This window comes from Hippocampus comes, unplaced genomic scaffold, assembly GCF_001891065.2.
Source record: "Hippocampus comes isolate QL1 unplaced genomic scaffold, H_comes_QL1_v1.1 scaffold242, whole genome shotgun sequence".
Lineage (NCBI taxonomy): Eukaryota > Metazoa > Chordata > Actinopteri > Syngnathiformes > Syngnathidae > Hippocampus > Hippocampus comes.
This window is the reverse complement of record NW_017805385.1, coordinates 1,333,734-1,359,721: the sequence shown is the minus strand read 5'-3', so window position 1 is coordinate 1,359,721 and position 25,988 is coordinate 1,333,734. Positions and strand designations below refer to the sequence as shown.

The 25,988-nt window shown below is 39.8% G+C and overlaps 3 protein-coding genes across 8 annotated transcripts in view; all 3 read left to right on the top strand.

Moving 5' to 3' along the window:
* Positions 1–5,057, top strand: part of LOC109517660 (tumor necrosis factor receptor superfamily member 11B) — a 37,827-nt gene extending 32,770 nt beyond the window's left edge. For both annotated transcript variants that reach the window (XM_019872969.1, XM_019872970.1), the window contains exons 5-6: positions 960–1,184; positions 3,000–5,057. In XM_019872969.1, the coding sequence (XP_019728528.1) occupies positions 960–1,184; positions 3,000–3,394 (620 nt within the window). In that variant the 3' untranslated portion in view covers positions 3,395–5,057. The remainder of the gene's footprint in view (positions 1–959; positions 1,185–2,999) is intronic.
* Positions 5,058–8,213: 3,156 nt separating this feature from the next.
* Positions 8,214–11,748, top strand: LOC109517667 (tumor necrosis factor receptor superfamily member 6B-like). The gene is made up of 5 exons (XM_019872978.1): positions 8,214–8,318; positions 8,811–9,213; positions 10,256–10,435; positions 11,199–11,280; positions 11,356–11,748. The coding sequence occupies exons 1-5, from the start codon at positions 8,301–8,303 to the stop codon at positions 11,606–11,608; spliced, it is 936 nt and encodes a 311-aa protein (XP_019728537.1). The 5' UTR covers positions 8,214–8,300; the 3' UTR covers positions 11,609–11,748.
* Positions 11,749–12,885: 1,137 nt separating this feature from the next.
* The window catches only part of LOC109517640 (F-actin-uncapping protein LRRC16A), a 54,472-nt gene continuing 41,369 nt past the window's right edge, over positions 12,886–25,988 (top strand). For 2 of the 5 annotated variants that reach the window (XM_019872923.1, XM_019872921.1), the window contains exons 1-2: positions 12,886–13,622; positions 21,278–21,375. In XM_019872923.1, the coding sequence (XP_019728482.1) occupies positions 13,583–13,622; positions 21,278–21,375 (138 nt within the window). In that variant the 5' untranslated portion in view covers positions 12,886–13,582. The remainder of the gene's footprint in view (positions 13,623–21,277; positions 21,376–25,988) is intronic. The other 3 variants (XM_019872925.1, XM_019872924.1, XM_019872922.1) reach the window with 2 other exon arrangements.

Sequence of the window (25,988 nt, the reverse complement as noted above, 5' to 3'; positions counted from 1 at the left end):
TCCAAGTGGATGTATAGTCTTACTTAGAAAAATGTATCTTGAGCCAAATGAATTTATTTCATGCAACCACTTCATGAAAAAAATTGGGTAAATTCAACTTAGCATTTTTTACAGTATTCATGGTCAAATGATTTCCTTGTTTTTTTTCCTAGCACCTTAATTTTTGTCCAAACCTGTTTGATGAGTTAAAAAAAACATTCTGTTGAACCACAGTTCAAAAGCAATGTCTGATTTTTGATCATTATAACTTTTGTCAGATTCAATTTACAGTATTTCACAGTGGGTTTTTCGCTCTTTAAAAGAGGGGTACCAACAATTTTGCCCAAGCGTGTACACTTTTTAAACATATTGTAAACTTTACATTCACAATATGTTTAAAAAGTGTTTCAAGCCGCTTAAATGTGTTTCAAATGAGTGGGAGAAGTAAAACTCCAATTGCAGTTCAAAACACAGTCAAATGGAAAGTACACTAAAATCGGAAGCGGAGCTCAGCAGAGAGAGAAAAAAAGTCATTTGCTGAAAACAAAACTGTTTGATAAGATAACTGGAATCCAAAATAAGTGAAAGAATGTGTTGTCACACAATTTTGTATCACGACTGATGGGCGATACCACAAATGTGCTTTCCGAAATGATGCAAAGTAAAATAGAGGCTGCTACAGGGTCAAATTTCAACATCTGAATCTGATACATGGTGTATTACGTGCTACATTCAGGTTCAAAGTAGGTGGTTAATGTTAGGCTACAAATGATACATAACTGCAATGTGTAATACTGCAAAGTATTCAAAAGCTGGTCAAAACTTGAGTATGACTTGGAAAGTTATGATATGAGGAGAATCGGCACATTTTTACAAAATCAAGAACAAATACAAAACAGGAGAACTCTGAGGAGTTAACTTGCTCCATTCAAAAAAGATCTTGAAATAATTCATTACAAGGATTTGCTCTCTTGTCGCAGATGTGCTTTTGTGCGAAGAGGCAGTCTTCCAGTCGCTTGCCTCCCTGCAGCTGTCCTCCGTGCCCCTGGAGCGTCTGCTGGAGAGTCTTCCGGGCCGGAGGGTGGATGGGAAGAGCGTGGAGAGGCTGAAGAAGGCCTGTTCTCCACAGCAGCAAGTCCTCCAGCTGCTGCGGCTGTGGAGGCAGCAGAACAAGGACCAGGACAAGCTGTATGGCATCATAAAAGGTATTGTAAGATGATAAAGGAGTGGTTCTTTATTTTTGCTTTTTGTCAGTCCCTGAAGGATTTCATAGGCTCATTTGAAATTCTCGCAGACTCACTGAAAAAAAAAGACGAGCGACACCATGAATTGCATTTGTTCTGAGTGGAACATTAAGTGCAGCATAGGTTCGAAGCCAATCAGAACAATTCCAGGACCATAGAAAAAAATATGACATAGTACTGATAATTGTAGTAGTAGTAGTAGTAGTAGTAGTCCCTGTCGTCATTGTTATCATCATAGTCTAAAAAATGTACATTAAGATGTCAAAAATCGTAAAATCGTCATCATACAACTATTACTACTGTTATACTACCACTTCTCCTCATCTTCCTTTTACTGCGACGATTGCAAATCAATGTCATTCTTCAACTTCTTACTGTTATTCAGAAGAAAAAAAAAGACCGTTTTCCAAAGGTTGAGCTATATCAGGGGTGCCAATTACGTCGATCGCGTTCGACCAGTAGATCAAGGACTGGTCCCACATCGATCCGAGGGGTGTAGAGGAAAAAAAACAAACATTTGTGTCTCTGTGCATGTTAGTAATATATTTTTGTGTTAATGCACAAAAAAGTATTTAAAAAAGAAAATAAAATAAAGCAGGTCATCTTTAACCTATGGTGACGTGTGACTGCGTCACCGGAAGTTGTTGGCGCTCAGCAGTCTGCAGTTGCAGCTTGTGATCAGAGTTGTTGCGCTATATCTTTTAAAGTAGTCATTATTCTCATTCAGTTTGTTTTGTACAATTCACCGAGGGGACGGGCAAAGAATGGGAATCTGGAGGGCCAAGAGAAGCATTTTAAAATGGTACGCGTGAGCTACCGTCGTGAACAGGCTGCCTAAGTGCGTCGCATGCCTCAGTGTCAGGCTATTGCTCATCATGGCGTGCGTGTGTACGTGCGTGCGTGCGTACATATGCGCGTGTGTGCGGTAACTGGTCGATCGCGGCAGGTTGGTTGATCGAAAAGTAGACCTTTGCTCAAACAAGTTTGGGCACCCCTGACCTATATACTTGCCACAGCCTGCGTGACAGTGATTTGTCTCATCTTTCACGTCCTGAAGTGTTTTGCAATCTTTTCGCAATCGGTGTTCAACCACATCATTGCACATTGTACAAAACGACAGCCCCGGTTGTCAAAGCAATGACCTCAATGCTCCTCATTGACGGCCCTTTGCTTTTGAGGAAGCAAGGGAGTTGTGAACCTCGTTAAGCTGTGCGTACCATTGTACATATTTATGGCCAATGAATTACATCTGTGCGAGCGTTAGTTTGCTTGTCATTCCAGTCAATTTGACAATCACAGGCCATCCTTGGTGTTTGTCATATGGATTTCACTTCCTTATTTGTTCATCCATTTATGTTAGCGTTGCATAGTGACAGTCGGAATAAATGAAATGCTCTTCCAGTAGACAGCAGAAGCTGTTTGTTCAACCCGAGTATCCACTTTTAATATTCATTTTGAATGGAAGTAAGTGAAGGGCTTCAAAATGGAATATCAACGCTAAGGTTTCAAGTGCTCACACTTTACTGAGTACCGATACGAGGCATCATATCAGGCGAATATTGGCTTTATTTGAAGGTATCAAGTACTCTCGTGGGCTACCCGTACAGATGCCAGTCTCTGGTGCCCTCTTTTGTTTCACTATTAGGAAGTAAATGACATGCGGGGCTGAGAGAACTGCATCCATTTCTGTCCTCTCAAATGTTTATGCATCAAAAGTGTATGGATACCCAAATAACTTCAGAAGCATCAAAAAGGTTTTTGTCCTTTTTCATACAGGTGTGAACCACTGCGAGCGGAAGGTCTCCCGCTGCAACAGCCTGAAAAACCTAACTTTGGGCGACCTCTTGGAGGTCACCAACAGCCTGCCCGGAGTAAAAGTGCCCCGGGAGAATGTGTCGGCGCTCGTGGCGACTTGTCTCCCCAAACAGTACATCCTGCAGCTCCTCCACCTTTGGAAGACGGCCAACTTTGATCTGGATCTAGTGAAAAGTCTATCTCATAGTTTGAGGGTGCTACGCAGCAAAGGGGCACCGCGCTACCTTCTCAAGGGCCTGAAGAAAATCAGCCGCATTATCGGGTCCACCTCCACACGCAAGACATATGAGAAGATGTTTGTTAGCATGCTCCAAGATGAGCTATGTTTTAAAACTCTTAAGCCGTTCAATGAATGAGGGCACGATTTTGATCGGGGATGGGCATTTGACTAAATTTACTTTATTCGACTATGGGGCAAATTAAAAAGACCACTTAGGTGTTTTTTCATAAATGATGGTCAGCACATCCGCCGGGTTCTGAGATTTCATGGTTCAAGTTGTTCTCACTGTGCTTGCGGTATTCTCCAAGTGCTCTGGCTTCCTCCCATTTTCAACTGCATGTTAGATTAAGTGAAAACTAAACTGCCCGTAGGTGTGAGTGTGAATAGCTGTTTGTCTAAATGTGCCCTGTGACTGACTGGCAATCAATCCAGCTCACCTGCGAAACCCGAATGAGGTCATGCGTTATAGAAAATGAATGAAAGGATGGTTGGGAGAAATCTCACTCTGTATATTCGGAATTTCTGTTTCCAGTGTATTATTGAGTAGAATACCGCTTCTCGAAGGGGCTTGACTTCCCGGAGCTTGCGTCCCAAGACCTCAACAGCGCCTCTGCTGGTGGCAGGCAAAAAAAAAAAAGCTTCATTTTGCCTCAACAAGACGTCAAAAATCTTCAGCAGAGACTGCGACCGTCAACAAATGTTGATGGCAAAGTAGTTGACATGATTTTTATGCCCATCCTTAGCTTCAATTCCCACTAATTACATAAGCAGACACATGCTCACCGAGATTAGTTAAACTCAGTCCAAACATTAAGTGCACCTAAACAATCCCATGGATCCAATACAGGCGCTATAGATCTATTTATAATGTAAAATTAACATCAGCGATGTACATTTTTGTTCGAGGTCTGTATTATTGTTATTATTATTATTATTAATGGATTGAGCAGGTTGTGCATTCCAACAGTAGGTTTCATAATGGCATCAAATCTGTAGGATGCCACTTAAGTAAGCTTTAAGTATCTACACACATGATTTTAATGCGCTGTTATTTGTATTTTTTGTCATAATATAATGTTATCATACCCCTTATAGATTGAATAATTAAGACACCAATTATTTTGCCCACTTAGAGTCTTTTAAGGAATTCTAATTATATGATGGTTTATTTGAGGCCGACCGCACCATAATCTTTGGGAAATATTTCATGGGAATTGTTTGAGTCTGTGAAAAGTAATTTACAAACTATTTAACATGTAAATAGTAATATTTTATGAAAAGTGGGCAAGCAAATTTAGTTTTCGTTTTTTTCTTTTCTTTTTTTTCTTTCTCGCTATTTGAGAGGAAGGATTTGATTTCATAATGAAATCTAGGTAAGAACTATACTGTATGTCCTTTGTTGCTTTTGTCTGCGACTGCTGGCAAGTGAAGCTTATAGGAATTTTATTTTGTAATTGTCAGCTTTATGAATGTACAACTGTGTTCTATTTAAACAAAAAAAAGGGAAATTTAATTTTCCATTCTATGTAAAGGCTTGTTTTTTTATTGCTTGAAAAGAAATACTGGATTTTAAATGCTGCAAATTTTTGAAGGGATATGTGTTTTATTATGTTTTATTTGTTTTATTACTTTTAATATGAACTTCGTGTGCGTGTGTGTGTGTGTGTGTGTGTGTGTGTGTGTATATATATGTATGTATGTATATATATATATATATATACACACACACATATGGCTCATGTAACTGTAATGCCAAGTGGATTGTACAAAAGCATTGCTTCATAAAAGGTGGGACTTTTTCTGCTGTGACTCAAAATTTCTTGAACAGGTTCTATTCGAATGGAACACAACTAGTGCGTCACTCCAGTCATATACAGTATGATCATCAAGTACCGGTAATATTCTGCGGAAAATTTGTTTTATATATATACTTTTAGCCACACAACACATTGATGAATCATCAGCATCATAAATGGGGTGACTCATTATTTCGAGTTTCCTATACAAACAAGCAAACCGAGACTTTGCTACTTAAAGTGGGTATTCAATTTCACATCTCACTTGTGATCTGGCTGACTGTGCCAAGCTTCTTCGCAGACCGCGAGCACAAATCATCAGAGGCGCATTATCAGTCGATGAAACATGTAATTTAGGTCCATATAAGTGCACACCACTGCAAACTACAACCACAATAATAAACTTTCTGTTCGCCCTTTAAAGTGCAAGGAACCAGTATTTGCACCTTAAACAATTCCCAATGAGGCAGAAGAACCATATGATTTATCCCAACCAGACAACAAAGAAATAATAATGGAAAAACATTTACAATTAAATATAATAAAAGAAGATTATGTTTCATGATAACGTGTTTTGAAATCGTTCATAAGTATACGAATTATGCAGTACTGTTTGAAATATGATCTGAAACCGTCTTTTGGCTTTTTTTTTTCTTAAACTTGTGAGCAAGCATGAAATGATTCAATTCACTTCACAACAAGCAGCAGTTCGGCAGATGAACTTTGTTTTTAAAGTGGCTTCTAGCTGTTTAATGCTAATCCCAGTTGAGATTTACTGTCAAACTAAAGCTAAATTACTTATTTAGTCTTGAAAACAAGCATATAGTTTTGCCTGAATAATTTAATCATAGCTTTATGCTGAGAAACAATGCAAATGGCCATAAGCCGACCAATGAATAGCTTCAGTGCCACGGCATAGTCAGCAACAGATATTTTATCACAAAAGGTGCAGCAACACATGTAGAGAGTAGGGGTGTCGGCCTCTCAAATAAAAAAACTATTTCATATGGATCTCGATACATGAGGTGGGATACGATTCAAGGACGTTTCGATTTCAAAGTGAAATTAAATTCAGTTTGATTCAGTGGGATTCCGATTCAACGAGCTATGGTACAGCTGAGTGCTCGATGGTAGGATGCAATTAATTTTTGTCGTTGTTGTCATTTTTCATTCATACGAATGAACTTGTTAGTACTGTCAATGTGGCATTTCCTTCAAAGATATATCTCTCCAATAAATGACAATTTGATATGAATCTCAAGATATTCCAAGCGGAATAATTTGATTCAGTTCAATATGGTGCACTCGCATCTTTTAAATCAAAATTGATTTTTCTTACACCTCTAGTATAGTGTTTTTCAAACTTTTTTGAGCCAAGGCACACTTCTTTCATTGAAAAAAATCTCGCGGCACACCGCTAGCTGAAAAAAAAAACGCTTATTTTCACAATTAACATGTTATATTGTTACTATAACCATCTTTAACATTGAAGAATGACGTTATAACAGTTTGAATTGGAATCAAATGAACACAAAGAAAAAATGTATTTTATCATCTTTCACATTTATTGTTTCACCGTCGTCCTGCATTCATGCGTCACAAATTCGCTTGTCTCTCGTCTAAACAAAAGGCAATTGGCTAGCTGTTGCTGCTCCCTAGTGGTATTGGTGGGTAGTACATGATTACTTTATGGGCGATAGACCGCACAGGCATACAAATCGGATATTTTCCCGGCACACCTGACAATGTCTTGCGGCACACCGGTGTGTTGCGGCACAGGGTTTGAAAAACACTGTTCCAGTAGACAAACAATAGAACCTCTTTCACGGTCCTTTATTCTTTGCCCTCTGTGAAGGAGACAAACATTTCTACAGCTCACAGAGTCATTCAGAGTACCGGTAGTTGTGAAAGTCTTCGTTTGTGTCTGCATGACGTTATCATACTGCCCCCAGTGACCAAGTTGACTTTAAAAACAACCACAGCTTCACATACAGAAAAAAACATCAGATACACAAAAAACAAAGACAGTGAAAACAATAGCTTAACATAAAAACAATAAACACAATAAAACATGAAAACAATACCAAGTCTCCTGCTGGGTCGAAAGCCCAAAAATAAACATGCGTTTCAAGACAAGTTTTAAAGACGGACATTGAGAGGGTTTGCCTCGCGTTTAATGGAGGGTCATTTCAAAGGGAGGGACCAGCAATGGAAAAAAAAAAACTCAATCCCCTCTGAGGTTCCAGCAGGCAGGTACGTCGCGGTGGAGGAGCTCAGAGATGTAAGGTGGGGGAGAGACCATTAGCCAAGAGACGGAGGGTAGATTTGGAATTTGGAGGCAAGCATTTTGGACCAACTGGAGATGCTTGAGGGAGGACTGGCTGACTCCAAAATAAAGTGCATTTCAGAAAACCAGGCGAGATGCAACGAAGACATGGATTACTGTTCTAAATCCTGTTGCTAAAGTAGAGGCTTTAGTGAATCCTGATGAACAAAGTGTTAATTCTTTACATTCCATTCAGTTATGATACTACAGTATATGTTACAATAAAGTTATAAAGTTTGAATTAATTTTCTGAATGAATTTTCCTTATTAAAACACATTACAAAAAAATGTTTATTGGGGGTGGCCCGAATAGATTAATGCCATTTCCATTCCTTTCCAGGCAGTGGAAATGAATTAAGATACAAGTGTTTTGATTTTCGAGAATGATTATGTGAGAAAGTAATCTCAAGACATCATCGCATGATTTAATCTAAAATACAGTATTATACATATGACCCTAAATAAATTAGAATGATCATCACATAGTTTGATTGAAAAAAAGAAAGTATTCAGTGCAGAAAAATTTACTAGACAGTGCAGAGGTATCCATATATATATATATATATATGCGTGTGTGAATGATTCAGACTGAAACTATATATGAGTTTCACCTTTCAAATTGAAATAAGTCAACGTTTCTACTATGCTAATATTTATTTTTTCATTTGTGAGACATAAGTAACTATTTTCATATTTGACAATGATCATAGGTGACGCTTGAACTTCAATTCCAGTCAAAGACGGTCTGTTTTTTGGACACATACCAAGTTTTCTTACGTGCAGTTGTGCATGGTCGGGAATTAAAACACTTCCCATTATACATCGAAGTAGAAGTGGTTTGACCTTTCGAGAGAAAAGTAATTTGTTCCGTGCTCGCAGCTATATAAGTGTATGACAAAGCATCCCAGTGCACGCATGATATGCTCAACATCGCCATGGTAAGTGTAAAACGGCGTTGCGTTCACAGTCACTTGTAAATACGGAAGAGGATTAGGGCCAATGAAGAAAAAAAAACAAGGTTGGCAAGATTCTCACTTTTGTCTCAGAATTCTCACTTTAAAGTGAGAATTCTGACTTTATTCTCAGAATGCTGACTTTAATCTCAGAATTCTGACTTTTACTGAAGAAAAAAACTGACCAAACTGACCGTTTAATACGGAAGAGGATTAGGGCCAATGAAGAAAAAAAAACAAGGTTGGCAAGATTCTCACTTTTGTCTCAGAATTCTCACTTTAAAGTCAGAATTCTGAGGATAAAGTGAATTCTGAGATGAAAGTCAGAATTTTGAGAATAAAGTCAGAATTCTGACTTTAAAGTGAGAATTCTGAGATAAAAGTGAGAATCTTGCCAACCTTGTTTTTTTTTTCTTCATTGGCCCTAATCCAAGACTGAAAACTGCAGACTCATGTTTTCGAACTTGTTCTCCTCAGCTGACCCTGTCATCCCTTCTGCTGCTTCTGCTGCTACTGTGTGGGGTTCACTGCTATGAATCGGCCACGGAGTCGCCTCTCACTTTCGAGTACAGAGATCCGTCCACGGGGAAGACGCTCGCGTGCAACAAGTGTCCGCCCGGCACGTACTTGTCCGCCCACTGCACGGCCGCCACTCAAACGCAGTGCGCGCCGTGCAGAGGCGGACACTTCACGGAGCTGTGGAACTACCTACCAAAGTGCCTGTACTGCAACAAATTCTGCACCGGCGACAAGGAGGTCGAGACCGAGTGTGGACCTCGCAACAATAGAGTGTGTCGCTGCAAGGAGGGCTACTACATGACGGAAGACTACTGCAATAAACACACGGAGTGTGCCCACGGATATGGCGTTCTTACTAGAGGTGCTTATTTTCATCATTTTCAACGTTTTGGGTAGCTAGTAAATAAAAAGGACATAGCCTATAAATTATGGGACAAACTTTTACGGCTTTTAGATTTTTTTTTTTTTTTGCTGCTAAAAATTAGAATGATGTAAAAATAACTCTATATCTATCTATCTACTGTATCCATCCATACATCCAACCCGCCTCTCTCTCTCTCTCTCTCTCTCTCTCTCTCTCTCTCTCTCTCTCTCTCTCTCTCTCTTTCTCAGTTTAATGAATCGTGATTTACAAAGGTTAGGTTTACATTTCACGGCATTTTTTTCCTCATAGACCTTGCTTTCATTTCATTCATTCTTGGTTCTGACAGCATGATACAAACACATCTTTGTGTAGCACTCGGAGATATACAAAATTTATAATCACATCCAATCACTATGCATGTAGCACTTCTTCCAGACTTCTTGGTACAACCGTACACCACGCACTGTGGCATTTTCATCGTAGATACAGAAAACGCCATTTGTCGGTTTCTTGTTCCTCGGCAGATTCCGTGGGGCACAAGGATTTTGTACTTGCTCAGTAAATGAAAGGTCCTGGCATATCCCACTCATGCTGCGTTAATTAAAACCGGGAAGTCCAAAATTAACAACTTCTAGAAAGGAAAGGTCCAGAGTTCCTTGATATACCCTTACCAAGATAAGTCATCCTGCCCCTCAACAACTTAATATCAGAACTTGTTCTCCAGAGAAATTAGTATGGCAACATGGACTAGCCGTATGCAAGTCTGCCTCATAACTCAGGCGATTGTTTGACTGTCAGCTCAGACCTTATACTGTGTGGAATTGGCATGTTCTCCCGAAACTTGCGTGGGTTTTCTCCATGATTCAAAAACATGTATGTTGACTGCACTGTGAATGTGTTCATTGGTGGTAAATTGTTGTTTATCTTTATTTGCCGTACAGTCAAGGATTTACCCCGCCTCTCGTCCAAACTCATCTGGGATTGGCCTAATTCAGTGACTAATGAGAACAAACGATAACTAAAGACTTTTGTTTTTTAGGTACATCACAAAATGACACAGTTTGTCAAATGTGCTCCGACGGTTTCTTCTCCGCCTCTTCCTCTGCAATGGAGTCATGTGCCAAGCACAAGGAGTGTGTCAATGGGCAGCTTGTGCTCCTCAATGGCTCCGCAGCCCATGACACGATGTGTGGACTCTGTGAGGACGTTGCAAATGGAGGTATTTTTTTTTTCCTGTATGTAGGACCACGTAACATTCTTGGAGTCTTGTTTGATTTGACTATTTCATGAATTTGGTACATACTTAAATTGGGACAAATGTTTCTCACTTTTTTACACAGCATGTTCACACTTTACTAAAAGCGCTGCAATAAGTGATGATGCCAACTGTGTTTTGTTAAAATCAGAACATTTTAGTAGAGCTCAGACCTCTTCTCAGGCAAAACAATCCTAATTTGGATCAGCACCATATGTTACATTTTCATCGACAACTACCTCCTGATAATCCTAGATACACATATTTAATCCATCAGCACTTGAAGAGATTCTTCGTTGGTTGTGTGAAAATTGCAATCTGATTTATCTGACCAAACAAATACACATTGCTGAATTTGTTGGTGGAAGTATGAACAATAATCCTGGATCCACGTCTGGATCGCACCACCAAAATTGATTGGATTCATCCCTGGCCTTTGCCCAGTCTTTCCCCAAGTTAGCATTGTGGTTAAATGTGTAATTTTGCTACCTAAGAAACAAATGAATTAACGAAGATTTCCCCCCCCATGCATTTATCACAGCAAAATTGAATGGGTTGTTATTTGCCCTCTCCCACTCTTCAACACATTCTGCATTGTTTTCATGTGTTTGTAATCATTCGAACCAAAAACAAAGAAACAAAAAAACGCAACAAAATATATGACCTCCTTGGGGGAAGAATTCTGAATATTTCTGGATTTGACTCATTCTTCGGCTTTCCTTTCCAGGTGAGCGACTCAGGACCTTCTTGTCAAGATTCTTTGGAATGCACAGAATACGCTTGGGGAAAATGATAAGATTTTTTAACAGGTGAACCAAAATCTAATAAGTTCTCAGAAGTATTTACAGCAGGTTCGTTGTAGCATTTAACTCCTTCTCCAACAGATATATCGCTAAGTCAGGGCTGGAAAGCCGCCCCATACACTTCTCCTTGACTCAACATCAGCGGCGACCTCATTTGTTGCATCTAATCAGAAAGTGGCTCCAGAAGGCCCCAAAGAAGGAGCTGGAGATTCTGCCGCGCATGCTGAGGGCTTGTCGGCTCACGTCCATGGCAGAGAAGCTGTACAAGAGACTCAAAGTGATTGAGGGGCAGCAACCAAACTGTACCTTAACACATTTATTCTCATTTGACTAACGACTGTACATTTCAAAATGATAACATTTGCAACAATCAAATGTGTTCCGATTGTAATTGTACAAGCTGTATTCCTTGATTGATAGCTGAAAAAGCCAGGACTTAAAGTGAATCTGAATAAATATTAGATTTTGCAAAAATTGCACTGTCCTGTGATTAGATATTATTAAGACTCGCAAACACAGTGATTTTTTTTTTCTTCCACGCCGAATTTTGCTGCTGTAGACTGCAAATTTCCCCAGTGTGGGACAAATAAAGGTTATCTTATCTTATGTTATCTTAATAGCATTTTCTTTTTTCTTTTAAAATCAGTTCACCAGGAGGAATGGGGCACATATAGATATAGCGTTAGATCCTCAACATTATATTGATTATTTCAACAATAAATAGCAGTAACCGCATATGCTTGATTGTGCTCCTCATAAGGGTCACGGCCGTGCGGGAGCCTACCCCAGCTGTCTTCGGGCAGGAGGCGGGGGCGGGGGACAACATGCAAACTCCACACATGATGGCCCGGGCCGGAATCGAACCCTGTACCTCTGCACTGTGAGGCCGACGCGCTAACCAGTCGAAAATGACTTCGTGCACTTCGTGTTGGTTGTTTAGCTACACACAAATGTTTTCTTTTTTTTTTGTCTGCAAGAGTCCCATTTACATTACAAAAAATTACAGTATTTGGTTATTTTGGTGTTTAGCTACACACAAATGTTTTCTTTTTTTTTGTATGCAAGAGTCCCATTTACATTACAAAAATTTACAGTATTTGGTTATTTTGTTTGTCTGTTGGGAAAAATATATTTTCCCAAAATGAAATATATTAAGAGCACATATTTTGCATGTATTTCGTCTATACTAAAATAGCAGTTTTTTCTTCGATCTGGGACGTGCGGGTCCAATGTGCCCCCCCCCCCCCGCCGCCCTCATGAAAAATGGTGGGATAAACCTGGTTTATTTATGAATTAAGAAAAATATGACACTTAAGTTCATATGCGAGTCAAGGGAGGTGAGTGAATGAAAATTTCAGCTATTTAAAATGTACTTGAAACAAGCCAGAAAGACATCTGTGACATTTACAATGTTAATTCCGAATAGTTAAAATTCGCTTTTCAACGTCGAATCATTTGAGCATACTTTTTCGGCTTTTGCCACCCGGAATACGTGCGACGTCATGGTTAGCTGCAAAACGCAGCCCCCTCTGCAATTCCCCTAAAAACCACAAGATGTCACTCTCCCCTTTCTCTACTTAATTGATTGTCATGAAGAAAAAACGCAAGCAAAGCAGACATATGTGTTTACACTGTTGTTGTCTTTTAAGGTGATTAAAAACAACAACTCTAGTCAAACTATACTTCTTTCGGTTTCAAAATATTATTAGATGATAACTGTCGAATGGAAGGGCTTTAGTTCACATCGCCTGAGGTTTGGACTTTGGAGGAGCCGTTAAGCTCAGCTAGATCTCTCTCTCTCTGGTTCTCCGTGTATAGTAGGTAGCAGCCTGCCTATCGTCCCTCTGACGCCAGGCAAACCACCGCCCCCTCCTGCCACGCCACGATCGGCTCTCGGACCGTCTCATCACCCGCTTGGGAGGGGCCGAGCCTCCCGGTCTCCACCATTGGCTGCCGCGGAACTACCACCGACAGCTTTACGGTAGGAAGACAGAGACAGAGGATGTTGTCCCGTCGTGCCTCCGGAGATACGGTACATCTGGGCTCTGCCGTGTACTTTTTGTGTCTCCAGCTCACGTCATCTTAAAGCCGCTTGAATCACAAAGCGATGCTCTCCACCGATCATCGCCAACATATTGTCCGGACACTGCGAGGGGAGAGGAGAATGTAACCGGCAAGAGAAGCACCGGCGAGGCGGCAGTGTGGTACCACCTACGACTTGGCTTTCTCCCTCTTTTGCCTTCATTCCGATCCCAACGGGGGAAAAAAACTCCGCGTCGTGTTGTTTGGATACTTAAGTGTGCACAAAATGAGCGAGGACGTGTCAGAGGTCCCCAAAGAGCTCATGGGTGAGTAAAGCTCATTTGTGGCCATGTGTTCAACCCTCTTGTCAGACCCACGCGTGTGTGCATGTGTACTTGTCGGTGCGAACGTACTGTGTTGTTCTTCTGCAACGCTGCAAAGCCTCTCATTGTGCCCGACAGTGGCAGACAATAGTACGGTTGTCTCAGTTTGTGTGGCACTACTTTAACTATGTAGAAGTCATGTATAGATTCCTTTTGGATGAGAATTGGATTCATTGACCCATAGAGCTGCTTTTACTTAAGAATATGGAGACAAGTGTCGTCTACAATGTACACTAATTGCTTATTGCACACCTAGGTCCTTTTCCAAGGACCAAAAGGCGTAGATGTGTTCCTATGACAAAAAAAGTCTGGAGTTATTAGCGTACAAAAGTATTTATTTTCCAAGTACTACTTTTGAACCTGGAAAGGTGCATTTATGATATACATGGTGTTCATTATCTCTGTACAAATTTACTACAACATCAAGCATGTGGAATTTATAACATGAGGATTTTTATTTTTTGTGCCTTTTCTGTGGGAGCTTTAGTTGCACAAAGCATTTGAAAAAGTCCCCGTAGCTGGTGCATTTCTTGTCTCATGCACAAATGTAGAGATACACAGGCAGATGTCTTTCATAAGTAATCCCGTAGTTTTGCTGATTCTACTTACCTATTTTTTTTTCAATAAACCATGATGCACATTGTGCTTTTTCTTGAGTAGCATTTATTAAGTTTGTATGCAGTGTTCTTAACATAATCCATTTCATCCCCTTGGTATCTGGAATATACAGAATTAATATGAATAAATACTTTTTAATTAAATCTGATTTTGATATCTCACTTGCTGTTGATGGATGAGATTTAACCTGTACAGACATTTAGTGGTCACACTGTACTTTTTCATTAATCTAAGGAACCGGTATCGAGATCAAGACCTCCAGGGCCAGAACTGGCCTACCAACTCACTTGATGTGGCCTGTCAGTCCCAGAGTAAATATCTCTCGAGCCTTATTTGGACGCCTTGTGTATTAAAATGACAAAGCATAGATTCCCAATATCTTATCTCAAACTACAGAACAAACAAAATATCCATCAGTTATGTTGGTAATAATGGACAATCAGTCAAATGGAGAAGACTGTATAGATTTGGTTTCACAGATACAAACTCTGATGTGTCTTTACAAATGCAGCACCATAATGAAAAGCCATTGTACATATACATAAAAGAAGTGAAGCCTATTTGTCGGGACTGTCTGCGCAGGGTCCACAGTTGCAGCTTTAAAAACTCACCAGACTGGCCTTGTGAATGTGCTGTGCTTCTCCAACCTGTTTATACTGTTACATTGGACATTTACTTTTCCCCCAGTTGTGTAGCTGTGTGTTTAACTGTCTTTGTTTGACCAAGCAGTTAGTATTTGACACCTTGGTGCAATCTTAGGCAGGCACAGGCACTTTCCATCCCATCTATGGACAAACACTTCCTCCTTTTAATGGGGCATGTGGTTTTCAGGAAATTGTATGGAGGCACTTAATCAGAGATGACTTCATTGGCTATATTAGTTCGTCTTCTGCACTGAAGCTTTTATTTATGGTGTAGTATAAGGAAATAATCCAAACTATCATGCAGTCATTGAGCACACGACGGAATTTGTCATGCTCACGTCATGTTGTGTGGTCGATGACCATTCTTAGGAACAATCGTTCACTGGTGACAATGATTCAGCATCAGGCAACATTTCCCTCCCCCATCTGTTTCCAAGCAATGCGATTAGAAAAATGCCACGCAAATTTAATCTTTTTCTATTCACTGTTTCTATTTTACTCCAACTGTCCACCTAACATTGAGATGTACATATTTCGTCAAGTTATTCTGATACCAATGTTACTTGTTTCTCTTGTCCTTTTAGGATAACTGCCCTTTGGCCTATTTTCTTTGACATTCTTGCAGCCAGAAGAGAGTGGCTTAAAAATGATCATGTTTACATTCTTGGGCACCTTCATTCTTCCAGAGGTGTTGGTTTATTTTGAATCTTGCAAACCTACATAAACAAACAAGAATGTAAGGTCAGTCACTGTGTTATTTTATGTAGTTAAGTATTGTCATACTGTTGAGTATTTTTTTTAAATATTAGTCTATGTTTATCTCTTTTAGGATTTTACAAAATAGACATAAGTTAATAAAATCATGAACTGCTCTCTAATTTCCTTAGTTTTCAGAACTGGTGCTTTAAAACGGGCAGTTTAACAATAGTATAACAAAAATCTTGACAACAATTAAGATTGGACAACATGAAGAAATGATCATTCGCCCAGCCCTACTAGTGGCTTTCCCTGAGCATTTTGAAAATCTGTCAATTCTTTTTCACGTTGTATATGGTAACAAAAACATGACTTTTCATTGTGATTTATGGAAGGAGTACCTTAAAGGTATTAAGGTTTGTAAAACCATACAAACAACATCTACCAAACCGCAACCAAACCATCCCACTGTCGTGTGTTGGTCCCCTGAACAAAGGTGTCAAACCGTATTACGGTAAGGATGACTTGTTTTGCAATGATTTTTAAATTTTGACAGACTGTGCAAACCTCAACCTTTGATGTTGAAACACACACAATACAAAATAAATGGACTTGTAGAAATCCAGTGCCTTGATGTGGTTCAGATATGAATGGCACAATTACCAGAAAGCTCACCAATTTGTATCTGCTAGGACTCTACAAACATGAGTCAATTTGAGCTTGAGGTTCATTTTCCCAATTAGATGAAGTGCACATGCCTGTAACTCAATCTACAGGGTGGCTGTCTGGTAAAATTAGCACCGCTGTTTCAGATGAAATTCATCAGGGATGGAAATAAAATAAATATATTTGATTCGTGCTCCAGCTCATTAAAATAGTCAAGGTCTCATGTTGCGTAGACGCACACATTCTCTACACAAGAAAATGACACTCATGTTAGCCGGATGAACTGTTTTTAGCGCGTACCCTAATTATTTGTTTGCTTTTGATCCAAAGACGCCTGTAGGCAAGGATCCCGCATGCCAGCACAGATGTGCTCAAATACATTCTCCCTCAGAATGGATGAGTGGGAGTGTGAAGAGCGTAGAGAGGCAGCTGACCCACTTCTGCTCTCTAGGCCAGCTTGCCAACTTTGGTGCTTTTCCTGGGTGTGAACAATCAAGCTGAAGGGAGCATACGCTGCAGAATACGCATGTCTGAGTGCAGTAGTTTCCGACACATTTTTATTGCTCTGTCAAACTGCTATTCCAATCAAATGGAACTTCATAGTTAACGCTTTAGTAAGAGTAATAAGTTATTTCCTGGGACAACGGTTGACCTTCTGTTTGTCCACATTTTTCAGAACTTTTTTCCCATGGATATTAAGTTAACCTTGTTTAGCTATAGCCTAGTGTGCTCAGCCAGTATTGCTCGGTCACGAGGTATAAGGTGTTAGTTTATAATTTATCGTCACTAGTTGTAACCTAGGCCCACTGTTACCCTAGTATCAGTAGTTGGACAGTGCTGTATGGTGTTTTATAATAATTATAATGCATCAGTTTATATGGAGCTCTTTTTGGACACTCGAAGACGCTTTGCAGTAGAGACATTACTCATGCACTCACACATTCACACTGGTGGTGGTAAACTATGTTGTGTAGCCGCAGCTGCCGTGGGGTAGGCTGACCTAAGTATCTTTGCCAACGTCACATGACTCTGACAGAGCGGGATTTAAACAGCCAGCCTTTCAGTTACCATATGACCCACTCTACCACCGGAGCCACGGCCACTCCGCCTCGTCTTAGACTTGATATGATGCTAGGATGTGAAAGTTGTCAATGGAAAGTAATTTTTGTTAAAAAAAGCTTAGTTGAGCATAGCTTGCTACCTGCAAACAAAGAGAGACATCACAAGGCATAGGTCAAATGTGACTCAGTAATGTGATTATTTTGGTTAAATGCGTACAAAAGCGGGCTGTTGGCCCACTCATGGCTGCCCGAGATACGTTTTTTACTGGCAGGCAGTGCGACGCAATGGTCCCTGGTTCCAGCAGCGGGCCATCAGTGCACTTGTGGCTTGCCAAATTACACTACGGTATATTCAGGCAGATGAGCTCACTTGCTGGATTTTTCTTCTTCTTCTTCTAGCCTGATTTTGACCTGACACCTATCTCATGGCCGAATTTGTGTTGTCTTGGGGATCGTCGTAGCCCCTGTGGTAAGACATTCGGCGTCCGGGACGCTTCACGACCGTGATGACGAATGTCTGGCAAGTCTTGCATCACAGTGTAACATGTCCGAGTCGTCCCTCAATTTCTCGGCATTGACCAATAGTGAAATGGAGCGAAAAGCCCGTTACTCACTCTCTGAGTAGCATGGCCTAGCTCCCTCTTCTGCTGAGATATCTCATGGGACACAAGTGCAGGTTCACACAGGTGTTGTGCCAATGTAGTTACCCCTGAAAAAAATGATCACCTGCTCACACACATCGAGTGAAAGCAGTGCGATATAACTACGCTTGTTTTTATCTCAAGAGTCGAAGAACACACTGACGTTTTTGTTGTACAGTTTTATGAACAATGATTTGCAAAAAGAGGTCTTTGCATTCAATGATTGATAGCCGAGTGGAGAACCAAAAGAAAAGGACGTGCTTGCGCTCTGTTTGAGGTGCGTTCAGTGACGACTCTCAGAGTCTCAAATATGTATTAAAACCAATTCATACTTTACACGTTGTTTTACCACAGATCACTTTGGACTGCACGTGTACCGCAAATGCACACACTATTCCATTCAAGAGTTTTGAGCCATCTGGCTATCTTTGCATTACTTTATAATTGATATTTGAATGATAAAGATGGAGATACTGGCAGATGGACACCTGCTTCGAGGAGCGCTTGTATGAAGACATCCGCCAGTATTCCAATTCAGCATTACAATAAACAGCGAACACGGGAGCGAGGTTTCTTTTCACTTTCACGGGGTCGCCAATTGGATTAAAAACGCGCTTGTCGGTGTGTTAATTGCTGGGGATGCGTGAAAGAATACTGACGTGAACCCTGAAATGCAGCATGAATGCAATTGCGTAAGCATCTGTCATCCGCGTGCAAGTCCAAAGCTCTCTCTGTAGGCACAATGCAGAAACTATGGAAGCATGAAAAAGGGTGTAATTTTCACCCATGATATGGAATACTTTTCTTCTTTGCCAACTTTGCGGTCCTGATCGTGTGGTGGCATCACACGAAAACAAAACACACACACACACACACACAAAACATTACATTTGTAGTTTTACGATAATTCTTTTCACTTAGGTTAACCTAATATTTTTTAACTGAAATTTTCCTTCATTTATAACTAAATAATGTACAATTTCTAATGACGGGATTAAGAAATAAACTGGTTGGCATCCATAATGGCAGCCTGCCGGATTGCTACAGTGCAATACATCTTTATTTAGAGAGCGCTTTCACAACAGCTGCAGCTGAAACAAAGCGCTTTACACAACATTTTACATAAAATCACAAAAATAATACAGCACAGCAAGGAATAGTTGTTCGGATTGTCTTTTTTGCCCATGTTTCACGTGATGTGTTCTGTTATATTTACTTTACGTTAAATGTTATTGTTTTGTACAGCACATTAAATACGTAATATAAATGTAACAACGACAGTGCCGTGAAAAAGTATTTGCCCCTTTACTGATTTCTGTGTTATTTGCATATTCATCAGATTTCAGTTCATCAAACCAATTTTATTATCACACAGAGACAACCCAATGAAATACAAAATGCAGTTTCTAAATGTCAATTTAATTTATTTAGATAAAACTCCAACCCTACCTGTCCCCCATGTGCTCACAATTGCCCCCTGAACCTTAAAATGGGTTGTGCCACCCTTGGCAGTAATAACTGAAATTAAGTGTTTGCGATAATTGTTAGTGAGTCTTTCACATAGCTGTGAAGGAATTTTGGCCCACTCTTCTACACAGAATTGCTTCAACTCCGCCATATTGGAGGGCTTTCGAGCATAAACTGCCTGTTTAAGTTTACACCACACATCTCAAATGTATTCAAATCCGGACTTTGACTTGGCCACTCCAGAACCTTAATTTTCTTTAGTTTGAGCCATTCAGAGGTGGACTTGCTGGTGTGTTTCGGACCTGCTGCATGATCCAAGAGCACTTGAGTCTGAGGGCGCAAACTGATTTTCGGATGTTCTCCTTCAGAATTTTCTGATAGACAGCAGAGCAGAATTAATTGTTCCATCAATCACAGCAAGGTGTCCTGGTCCTTAGTTAGCAAAGCTGCCGCAGACCATCACACTGCCCCCATCATGCTTCACTATTGGCATAATGTTAGTTTTATCAAATGCTGTGCCATTTTTACCACAGACATAACGGGCCGCACATCTTCCAAAATTACCAGTTTTTGACTCATCAGTCCATAGAATGTTTTTCTAAAAGTCTTGAGGGTCATCAAGATGTTGTTTGGCAAATATGAGATGAGGCTAAGTGTTTTTTTTTTTGGACAGCAGTGGTTTTTGCCTGGGAATTCTCCCATGAATGCCATTTTCTAGGTTCTTTTGCAACCTCCTGGATGAGTTGTCGTCTCACTCTTTGAGTAATTTTAGCTGGTTGACCACTCCTCGGAATGTTTGTCACTGTTCCCCGTTTTATCCATTCGGGGATAATGGCTCTGACGGTGGTTTGCCGTTTCCCGAGAATCTTGGAAATGGCCTTCTAATCTTTACCAGACTGATAGATTTCAGTTATTTTTTTCTAATTTCTTCGGATCGTGGCATGATGCATTTGTTTCTTGAGATTTTGTAGCCTCCTTCACTTTGTCTGACAGATTCTGTTTTTCTGATTTCTTGATTCAACAAATGTGGTGCTAGGATGTTGTCTGTGAATATGACCTCAGCTTTCCAAAAAAAAACGTCGTTAGTCACAGTTACTTTGTGATTTAACAAGTTAGGACAATTACTTTTTCACATAGGCACATGTAGTTTGGGATTTTTTTGTGCCTTAATAAATTAAATTGACATTTAACAAGTTAGGACAATTACTTTTTCACATAGGCACATGTAGTTTGGGATTTTTTTGTGCCTTAATAAATTAAATTGACATTTAACAAGTTAGGACAATTACTTTTTCACATAGGCACATGTAGTTTGGGATTTTTTTGTGCCTTAATAAATTAAATTAACATTTAGAAACTGAATTCTGTATTTCCTTGGGTAGTCTCTATGTGATATTAAAATTGGTTTGATGAACTGTAACATATGTGATAAACATGCAAAGAACACAGAAACCAGGAAGACGGCGAATACTATTTCACAGCACTGTAGTGTATTCCTATATACGGTGTGTTATTCGAAGTGGATATAGATGAAAGAGGAGCGAATCAAAGGCTCGCCCGTGGATCAGAGACGTCATGATCACAGCGTGCATGACGTCACACACTTCTGCCACAAGCTAAATTTGGAAGCAAACAAGCAGCTGTAGCGTCCATTGACGCATACAGACATTGGTTCAATTCTCCTTTTCCGGATTTACATCCACTTCAATTCCAGGCACCGACTTTCATGTTTTTGTCTCTGAGTCTATGAATCAAATACTGCATATGCCAACACTGACTTTAAATCATTGTCTTTTTGTGTGAAGAGAGCATGCGGGATGCGGTAGGGAGGAAGGTGAAGCTGTCGCTGAGGAAAAGAGTCAAACTGGAGATCAAAGGCGACAAGACAGAGAACCGCGTCTTGGTGAGTCGACTGTTGCTGCTTTTCCGCCTGCACAAAATAACTGTTGATGTAATGTCCACCTTCTCATTATCCGTTTCTTTAACATTTGTAAAGTATTCTCAGCATGATATTAAAACTCAAGACAGCCTTTAATTTAAGCCCTCAACCCCGAAATTATTCATACTCCTCGGTTATGAATGTAATCATTTCGGGCTTGTCTGCTGAGGATAAATTATCATCATGACCAATCATCATTTAGTCCTGTCAAGGCTGAGCTTTTTAAGATCCGTTGATATCTGAGTTGGGACAAATACAACTGTCAATTATATTGTTAAATTTTAAAATACAGGTGTGATTCAAGAGAATCAATGCCGATTCATACTGCCAACATTATGTAATGTATGTAAACAACCAAAACATTTGTTGTTGGTGTTAACTCCATTCATCTGAATATCATTTCATAGTAACACTGAAATGAAATGAAAATGAAAAAAATGCATCTTTGTATTTAAATAATTTCAGATTCAGAAAGACTTCTTTTAGTTATTAGCATGTTCAAAATATTCTATTATCCAGTGGTGTGCAGTTCGTCAGAAATGACGGAAGGTCAGACGGTCCGTCACTGACGGACTCCCGTTTCGTTGCCTGTCTGCCGACTGATGGATTAAGTGCGGACGGCAGCGATTTTCGGTCGTCACCCAGACCTTTTGTCATGAAACCCGAAAGCAAAGACGACCTTAGGCTAATAATCTTGTGTGGCACTCTACAGACATATTTGCAGGACCGCGCTGCGTCATTGTAGCCTGCTAGCTTTCGTAATGAAAGGTTGTCTGTCACAAGCGTCCCGCTTCTGCGATGCAGTTTTAACTTGTTTCAACTTGTTACAAAAGAAATATCTGGAGAGTGGACGGGGCTGTAGTATTCCAACCCAGGTTGAATCAGAAACTCGTGTTGCTCAAGGAGAACGTGTCCTTGCCACTTTGGTGCGGTAACTGGAATGGTAAGAAGCACAAAATATGATATTAAAGATATTTTTTAATTAGGTCAGACAGAATTGAAATGCACTAATTTTTTTCTTAATGGCTGCAGCACTGAACTTTGAGATGGTTTTTGTCTGACTAATTGGCTGGATACACTCCCTTGTGCTTGTGCTTGTACTCTATGATGTCACTGTATTATATAGCTCACATAGCTGTCAATATTGTCAACCTTTAGTCACGACAGATTGGGGTTTATCAGGCTCAACCATACCATGATAAACAAAGCTAAAATGTTATACTTGGTTCAACTGACGTCACTGTAGTTTGGATTAGTTATGCCAATGGTTCCATGTTTCAAATTTAGTTACATTCAGTAGTCCAAGAAGCTTCATTATCTTTCTGTCCCTCATTGACTTAAAGCGCAGCTGCCAGCTGTTAAATTAATTCTCTGGTGTCTTAATACTTTGGCATTCATGTTCTGAGTAGGACTTTGCACACACTGTTAGAAAGCTAACAGCTTATATAATGTGAAGCAAACTGGCAGTCATTTATTAAAGGACTCAGTTGTGTGTGAATGACATCAATGAATTCGCATGTGTGTCGACAGCAAGTAGAGTGACATGAAAAACGTACATGTCCTGCTGTTCAACATGTACAGTACATTTATTTAAGACTTACTTAAGGCTCATTCAAAAAGTCATTGAGTTACTCTTGACTATGAGTCAAATAGCAACAGTGGCTCGGACCATTAACTGATGGCTATCGCGCAGTAGATCAACTGACTGCATAAATAATGCATTCCTGGTGGATTAACAATCCACCATCTTACTTCTTGGGCATTGTATTAAAGATACAATAAGTTGGTTGAACTGGTTAATATGAAATACTCCACTTACTTTTTGACTCACTTTTCACATTAAAGTCATGTTGGAACAAAAAAGGTCTGTCTTCACACCGTTTGAAGGATGAGACTGCCCCAAAAATTTGATTCATGGCAATCTAAGGGGATTTGGCCAACCCTTGTTTTATTATTATTATTATTATTATTATTATTATTATTTTACTTGATTAAAAGATGATGACTTTGTCCATCGACTGCCGTTAAAAAACAAAATAGAAAAAAAAAACTATGCGAAGAATGACAAATAAGGTCATCACACAAATATTTTTCCAAGTCATTCTGTCATTGTTAGAAACAGCATGAGTCATCTAGGGGCATTAGTAGAAAGGATGAGCTTTACTTTCACATTTCCTGCGTTCGCTAAATGATCTGGCAGCTGTGCAAAGTGGGAAGCCTGTGGCAGGGAACGAGTTGGTGTGTAAGAAAATTGGACTTGTCAGTTATGCAGTGCTCTCATTACTGGAGAGGCAGTGGGTTTTATATCACAAAGAAATATGGTCATTGAAGACTTGGAGACACAGTAATATCAACACCATTTAAAATGTCCTTGTGTTATCTGGGAGAACATGTAAACAGAGGCATGGAGAAACAAATGTCTAACAATGCAAAGAAGAGGGAATCTGTGTGAGGATTTTCAACGAACTAATTGTGGTATTTTATACAGGCACAAGCATGAGAATGTCCCAGTGATTACTTTTGCTTGTCCTCACTCAAATAAACAATGGGCACTTGTTGCTGTGGAAAATACAGAAACGGATTCTGGAATAAACACAAAAGGAAGGCAAACATGTCAGGGAATTTCAAACTCGGAGCGGGATGGTGTTTGTTGATTGTCAGTTTGAGACAATGTGAGCAATTTGTGCATTGGGGGAATACAAGGTGAAATGTACTGTAATATGTGGAGTTCTTTTTCAAAAGACTAGAATGGAAAAGTGAGTATTATATAGACTTGCAATGTTATAAACATTCAGGTTGTCAAAAATTCGAGCAATTTATTGGCTATGAATATTTTCAACATATGAAATCCCCCAATTCTACTTAACTGAACCATATACTTTTAAAATATTTTTTATAACTTTTATAACTTTTGTAGCTTAAGGGGAAGAAGAAAAAAATGTCCATTCATCTCAGGGAGTGGCCATTTTTGCCATTTTCTGTCAACTGAAAAATATATCCCAGTTGCTCAGGGCAACCGATCACAGCTAACATGTTTTTTTTTTTTTTTTTTTTACTTTGGTCATATGACATTCACAAGCCGATCCATGATTGGTCCTCACCTAAGCATGCAGTGAACATACTCCAAAGTTCACATTTTATGTTAACTGTTCTTTTGCTGGCGGCACGGGCACCCGCGGCGGCTCCTCTTGTTGTCTTGTCTGGTTGAGAGGGAAGACATTTCATCTCTGCTGTATGTTACCCATACAGCGCATTTGACAATAAAGTTGTACTTGACTTGACTTGACTTGACAATATTAACAAGTCTTTCTGGGATATACAGTATCATGGCTTTGCACAAAACACTGACACAACTGAATGGTATGGTATCCCTTTTTTTGGGGTGCGGGGGGGGTCATTGTGGAAGTGCATCATCAAATAACAAATGCGCTTTTAAGTCGGACAGGCGTGTTTGTCATACCTTAACTAACAGATGATGCTATGTAGCCTAAGCAACGACATACTCATCAATTTGCTAGCATCTATGTGACAAACTCCTAATACCCCTCTTGCACTCAATGACAGGGAAGAGGTTTTTGTCATGAATAGGAGACTGGCCTGCTATTCTGTTTGAGATGTGAAAACATACTTTGGCTTTTCCAAGTATGAATCACCCATGATGACACACCCCTCTTTCAGCCAAGGTCCAATTTACTAGTCATAAAGTGTAGATTTACTGCCATGAACAAAGTCCACCTATCACTGGTGTTGTCTGGTCTATTGATAAATAATGACTTGAATGTTGCTATTTCCGCTCTGCATTTACAGTAGTTGTATGTCAAATACATATAATGCTTTCTGCAATTTCCTGCCGTGTGCTGCTTGGACTTGTAGTGTCTTTTTAGCACTCAGCCTTGACAAACCTACCTTTTTGAAGATGGCAGGGTAATGGAGGTTGAGATAATAGCGTCAGTCCGTAAAACACTACCCAAGTGTGAGAAGTGGACTGACTGGTAGGGCGCTTGAACCCCTAGCTCAATCGATCAACATGTCGAACTGTCCTTGAGAAAAACACTGAAGCCTCGATAAGGCTCGTACCCTGAATGGTGACCATGTTTCAAAGGAGGCAGTTTTTCAATTCAACTCAGTTTCGCTGAATACAAAGTACTGTACATAGAATGTCTAAATGGTCATATAGTGTTATGATTTATGAAGTCGCCATTTACCTTTCTCCTTTTCCTGATTTACTTTCAAACACAATCTCCTAAATCCAGAAGTAATCATGTAATCCATGATGCTTGCTTCATGAGGTGGCCTCAGCACTCTGCAGCATAGCGTACTGGTGGTCAAGGTTGCCAGATTTGTAGTTTATGCTTTCCTGTACTTCTTTAAAAAACAGTCACACATTCTATAAAATTGCTGTTAAAATCGCTACTTTCATTTGTAGTACTATTGATTCATCATTGCTTCACAAGTGATTCTATGTTAGCATTTCATTTTTAAGAATTAATAGTTTCTAGTGGAATAGCATGGTGATTGACTGGTTAACACATCCACCTCACAGTACAGAGGTGCAGGGTTCCTGTGTGGAGTTTGAA